General features: G+C 43.9%; 1 protein-coding gene across 1 annotated transcript; it reads right to left on the bottom strand.

The window, feature by feature from the left end:
• Window positions 1-3,357: 3,357 nt before the first annotated feature.
• On the bottom strand, window positions 3,358-5,661 carry june (JunE proto-oncogene, AP-1 transcription factor subunit). Its single transcript, XM_031287303.2, has one exon. It carries the CDS (start codon window positions 5,496-5,498, stop codon window positions 4,455-4,457), a length of 1,044 nt encoding a protein of 347 aa, XP_031143163.1. The 5' UTR covers window positions 5,499-5,661; the 3' UTR covers window positions 3,358-4,454.
• Between the last annotated feature and the right edge of the window lie 740 nt (window positions 5,662-6,401).

Here is a 6,401-nt window from a genome sequence, read left to right on the forward strand (position 1 = left end):
GCATCCAAGTAAGTAGGGCTGGATTATTCGGACATTCGTTCCTCAGGTAGGTATTCATTTTTTTCTTTTTCTTTTTGGTTTTCTTTAATACCGTAGAATAACAGAATCCTTAAAAAGTGAATGCATTTAGTCAAATCGAAAGACGCGTGTCGCAGCGCATCTCAGGTTAGTATGAGAGTCTTTACTGTCATCTACTGTCACGTTTCTCTCCACACACACACACCCACACACACACACACACACACACACACACACACACACACACAAAGCTAATGTTTAATTGTACACTGTCACTGTCTCAATTAAATTACATTACTACCAATATTAGCTGCTCTGTTTTAACAATTTTAAACTGAGAATAATGCACATGCAATGTGTCATACACCGTGGTGTTATGTCTTGATTAAGCCACTAGCTAAACGTCTGCTAGCCGGTAAGCTAAGTTATAGTGTAACACAGTTCTATGCCGTCATTTCAGCCGATAACGGATAAATATCTGGCTGAGGCGAGTTATAACCGAGCAGTATGATGTGTGCAGAGGTCTGTGTTGTTATACTGTCGCAGCCTGGTGCCGTTTTCAGGAGATTTAACAGAGAACAGCCGTGCGTAATTAGCCTTTGTACACACACATTTGTACATTTGTACAGAGAGTCTGGCCACTCTCCATTGACAAGTGTTAACTTCCTTGAAGGCGGGTACTCTGTAGTTTAAAACTATTGGATCTGCCCAGAGCCACTCTGGATCTGCCATAACCAATCACTAACGTTTGGTCGTTTGGTCGTCTGCTTAGCATCGCTAGCGTTCACGTTAGCTAACTCCTTCACCACTAACGGAGCGAGCTGGAAAATCAAACTTTTCCCGAACCCCGTGGGGAGGAGGGCCACAACATCATGGCCACCGACAAAACTCAGCAAAGATTGTTCTTTCTCGGGCTTTAACTTCTGGAAATTCGGCAGCGTTGCCACAACAGCCAGAATGGCTTTGTTCGCATCTTTCTCCGCCGCCATTATGGAACTACAACTTAAACTGGCGCACGACCTCAACGTTATCGTTCTCAGCCACTCCCTCTGTTCGCTGATTGGACCGGTAAAGATTGGCCGGGGAAAACCTAAGAATATACCGCAAACCCAGACGTACGGAAAGAAAATTAAAATTGAGTGGAAGTATGTAGGAGGGTGGAGCCAGGCTAGTGCGTAATGCCGCTGCTAGCATGCCACTGGCTGAGTCCGTCCTGAGTCATGCTGTTTAGGAAGCGCGTGATTTGCTATAGGCAGCAATGCATTGTAAACGTCAATGTTGCAGCCAATCATGTTCATTTAATTGTGAGAAGCCAAAATCGGGATCTCTATTAATATTCGATTAATTGTGCAGCCCTAGCTTAATGTACACAACTGCAAGTACCATGGCAACAGTAGACCTCATTTTCACAGAGGGCACTATTTTAATATACTGTATGTACACAAGCGTGAGTGCATTAAGCTTCATAACAGCACAGCTAGGAGTGGATTATACCTCATATACATTTTGTTTAGGATTTCCAGGTTGGCTGTTTTATTTGGTTTTGTTACTTTACACTGTAAAAAAGTGAGTAAGTGGAACACATTTGATGTTCCACTGAGACAATTTTATCTTAAAGGCATACTATAGGGGCTTTCCGACCGGATAGTACTTGTACCGTTTACATTCCCACTGGCCAAGTGGCCATAGGGACTGGTAGGAGGGGTAAGGGAGTGATGTAAGCACGGCAACGGTCTTTATTGCGTTAAAATCAGAAAACAAATACACCAAAAAAAGTATGAACTAAATACTAAATCTAATGTATATAGCATATTTGTCATAATTTAAACAAGTCTCCCGAAGAGAAAAGGGTATCTCTCTCTCCCCCCGCCTCTGCCTGCTGCACTGTGGACGTGTGTGTGTGTGTGTGTGACTGCCCGGTCAGCAAGGTTGTCAAGCCCGCAGGGCACGCTTGTGGAGTTTAACTCCGAAAAGACAGTTAACCACAGGTTCCCGTTAATGTTATGATGGACATGTATTGTGATATTTAAACAAACGATCCGTCAACGGCAAAATAAAAGCCTATTATTTACGAGAGCAGTCTGAGAGACCTCCAGCGTACAGCGAGGTCTCTGAGCCAGTCATGGCCGAGCGACGAGCTAGAGGCCGGGGCAGGCGCTTGCTGGCTGTCGCCTCATTTTATGGAGTTCTGAAAACTTTGATGCAAATTGTCAATTCGGCATAAATTTGCGCAAGACTGCCTATATTCGAAATCTAAACAGTTAATTTCAAAACGTTGTCAGAAGTGAATTTAATGATGAATAAGATGGTCAAAATTGTTAAAAATGTCCCGTTGTTAGTCTGCAAGTTCCGAGTTGGAAGTGGGCGTGACTTATTAGTTCGACCAATCAAGTACACCTAGGAAAAGGGAAAAGACCCTGCTCTGAAGTGGGAGCTAAAAAAGTACGCTACTGGGCCAGAGGAACTTAAAAATCCACAAATTTTTCCTGTCGCAAAAGTGTTCTAGGAACGTTTAGTTCTAAGAACTGCAAAAATCCCTCCGGTCGGAAAGCCCCTTATGTAACTTTTCCCTCTTCGGTCCCCCTACAGGTTGTCTCATTGGAACTACAGCTTGCGTAGTGCGAGCTGTAGTTCCAATGAAAAAAAGTTACATAGTATGCCTTTAAACAAAATCAACTTACTAAAAAAATGTTCTGTAACCCAGAACCAGCACCAGATTTATTTTATTGTAACCTGTGGAAGCCCATTACTACCGGGGGGTTAAATTATGATACAAAGTCAAAATTTGCTGTTTACGAGTCAAAATGACATTTGACAAAATGACAGGTAAAATACTTATTTAAGAGCATCCTTACATTTTTTCTCTATCCCTGGCAGAAATAGGCTTCAATGAAAAAAAAGCTGCAAATTATCAAAATGAAAAATATGATTAAATAGTCATATCCTATATGCACAATATTGTTATTAAATGAGAATAAAGGAGATGTCTCATCTGGAATTTCTCATCTTATTTTATGCTCAGTAATATTTATGTTGCAGTAGAAAATATAAGTGTCAACAATCAGTCAAATAAACATTTTTTGTTAAACCTGCTGTTGAGTTGAAAGTGAAATTGTCTCCCCACATCAGGATTTAGTTCCATTAGTTGAAAAGTAAAAAAAATATCAGATTTTTAAATTGAGATTGAAACCATGTACAGACGTCTTCGCTGGCAGATCTTGAATTGAACATTTTCCTTCAGTCTTGATTTCTAACAGATCCAAAGAAAGTGAGAAAAGTTTCAACCAGCCAACAACCCAAAAAAACAATCAGCTGGAAAAAATAGTGAAGAAACTTTAAACTATTTCCTCATGAAGACATAACTTTAAAGGTTTTTTTTTTTTAACATCCAGCAACAACAGACGAAGAAAACACAGAAACACAGTTCAACATTTTTAACAGTCACTGGATTATTACCAACCACAGCTGAGCTTTACAGACATGTAAAGAGATTGCATTAATCAGATTGCATAAATCTATCACAACCATAACTAGTTATTGTAAAAACAGGGTTGTCCAAGTCTTTTTTGTAAAGTGATGGTCCTTCAGCTGCGTGAACACAGAGTGGGATTGTAGTAAAAAAATTAAAAATAAAAGCAAAGAGATTACAGTAATCGGATTACAAAACAAAACTGCAGTATCGGCCATTTTGAACAAAGTTTTCCTGGATTTGGAAAAGTTGTGTTGAAATTGTCTCTTTGACACTCTCCTGAATCTCCTGACGCTGATTATTGTAAATTATGACAAGAAAATGGAATTTTCAGTTCTCACTCTGTAACTCAAAGTAATCTGATTATTTCCACAATAATTTAGATTTAAATATTTTGATTACTTTTTATAAGCAATCTCCTCAATTCTGTATTAAATAATAAAAGATCAACTTCACACTGTAAAAAATAATTTTAACATGTTAGTTATTCAAACAATGTTTTTACTGTAACTTAGAATAAAATCAGTGGTGGGACACTGCTTCCATTGTTTCCAGTACAGTTTATTTACTGAGATGACATCTGAAAATAAAAATTGAAAAATCCGTCAGTAAATGTAGTTCACCTGTCAATTAAATGTGCCTGTTCACATACACAGTCCCTTCAAATTAAATTAGCCCCCATCTCCTCTTAAAAAATTAAACGTCAGAACTTGAGCTCATGTGCTTCTGTCTCCTCTCTCTCCTCTAAGCCCCGCCCCCCTCTGGCTGGGTGATTGACAGCGGTTTACGGGGCTACATAAATCCCGTTAAACGTCCATCTGTCCTGTTGAGGCATCGTTGACGTCTCGCTCTCTGCCTCGCTCTGACCGAGAGTTCGAGCAAAACGACAAAATGGTCAAAGTAAACCCTCGGCCTCTCGACCTATCGGTTTATTTTCCCACGCACATTCTCCTGGTGTCCCGCCTCCTCAGCAGCTGGAGTCCTCGCTGCCGGTGCCTCCCCCTCCTCCTCCAGACTTTGCAGTGGCCGAGCCAACAGCGATTTGGCAGCCGTTGGTGACGTGACTCATGACCTTCTGTTTTAGCTGCGCAACCTGCTCCCGCAGCATGGCGGCAGTGGAGGCCAGGTCCGAGTTCTGGTTCTTAAGAACCTTCACCTTCTCCTCCAGCCGCGAGATCCGCTCCAGCTTCCGCTTGCGGCACTTGGACGCGGCGATGCGGTTGCGGAGCTTCTTGCGTTCTGCTTTGATCCGTTCCTGTGTCTCCAGGTCTATCGGGGAGAGGGAGGGTGGGGATGTGGGGTCGCCTGGTGGTTGAGGCACCTCAGGGACAGTCTGAGGGGCGTCCATGCCTCGGGCGTGGTGTTGAGGGGCTCCACCACCACCATGGCCTGAGGTGCTACCGTACGCCATCTGCCCCACAGGGTACGTCACCTGGCCTGGGTTGTAGCTGCTGAGATTGGTGTAGACTGGCATGTCTCCGCTGGACATCAGGTTCCTCTGGTAGGATGTCTGCAGGGAGGCGGCGGAGGACGAGGACGGGGACATGGAGCCGCCTCCCACCAGCTGGTTCTGCTTGTGAAGGTCGGCGAGCGCTTTGACAAAGCCATCAGCAAATCCTTCTTGCTCGTTGGTGGCCTGGTTGCGGTACATGAAGGGATTGTTGGAGTTCGACACGGGACAGGTGGTGACCAGTCCCTGGTTGGACTGGATGATCAGGTGCTCCAGGTCAGGGGACGCCAGCTTCAGCAGATTCATGTCCGACGATGGCGCCGCTGATGTCATCAAGGAGCTGTTGCCGGCGAGCCCCAGGTTGTGGTGGTTTCCGCCCCTGGCTCCTGCTGCACCACCACCTGGGAAGTGATGACTGCCCACCATTGACATGACCTTCTTATTCATCAGCATCTTGCTTCCCGGGTAACGCTCGTATTCTGCGATCTGGCTGAAGCCGGGGACGACTTCAGCCAAGCGGGAGTCGTCGTGGTAGAAAGGAGTCTCCATCTTGGCTGTCATTGACAAAAAGGCGTCTCAGAGGAAATCTTCATAATCAGATTAACCTGAATATAAGAGGGGATTGAAACGTTCCCCTGACGTCGGCGGCTTGAGGATGAAGGCAGGACGTAGAAAAGTAGAGACGAAGAGAAGAAGAAGAGGAGGCGAGTGCCAGCAGGAAAAGAAACAGACACTTCTGTAAGAAGAAGAGGAGAACGAAGATTACTGAGGTGTAAACTGGGAGGTGGTGCTGACACTACTGATGCTACTGGTGTGTGTATGTGTGTGTGTGTGTGTGTGTGTGTGTGTGTGTGTGTGTGTGTGTGTGTGTGTGTGTGTGTGTGTTCTTGTTTAACTATATTCATGGGGTCCAAAAACCGGGAGTCCAGTATACTTGTGGGGTCCGGACAGCTTTGTGGGGCCAAAATGCTGGACCCCACAACTTTAAAGGGCTGTTTGAGGGTTAAGACTTGGTTTTAGGATTAGGGTTAAAATTAGGTTAGGGTGAGGGTAAGGGTTAAGGTTAGGCATTTAGTTGTGATGGTTAAGGTTACGGTGAGGGGCTAGGGAATTCATTATGTTAATGACGGGTCCCCACAAAGATAGTGAAACACTATCACTAACACTATCTGTGTGTGTGTGTTAATTACAGAGATGAGATTGAAGACATATATTCAGTTCTGATTGGACAAAAACAGCCCAACTGTATAATACTGTTAGTTCCACTGTTCGATCAGCTGAAGACGAGATGGGAGAATTACGTTAACTGAAGGGGATGAAAACTGTCAGATGTGTTTGATATTTAGGAAAAAGCCATTAGGTGCACCTTGAGTACTACTATTCACAAGGTCAGGAATTAACTTTCACGCTCAAGGATCTTTATGCATTAACCCTACGGGGCCGACGATGTTGATAAGACATCAA

This window comes from Sander lucioperca, chromosome 14, assembly GCF_008315115.2.
Source record: "Sander lucioperca isolate FBNREF2018 chromosome 14, SLUC_FBN_1.2, whole genome shotgun sequence".
NCBI lineage: Eukaryota > Metazoa > Chordata > Actinopteri > Perciformes > Percidae > Sander > Sander lucioperca.

What these genes read in the sequence shown, in the direction of transcription:
- june (XM_031287303.2), bottom strand. Translation starts at nt 5,498, where the DNA reads ATGACAGCCAAGATGGAGACTCCTTTCTACCACGACGACTCCCGCTTG.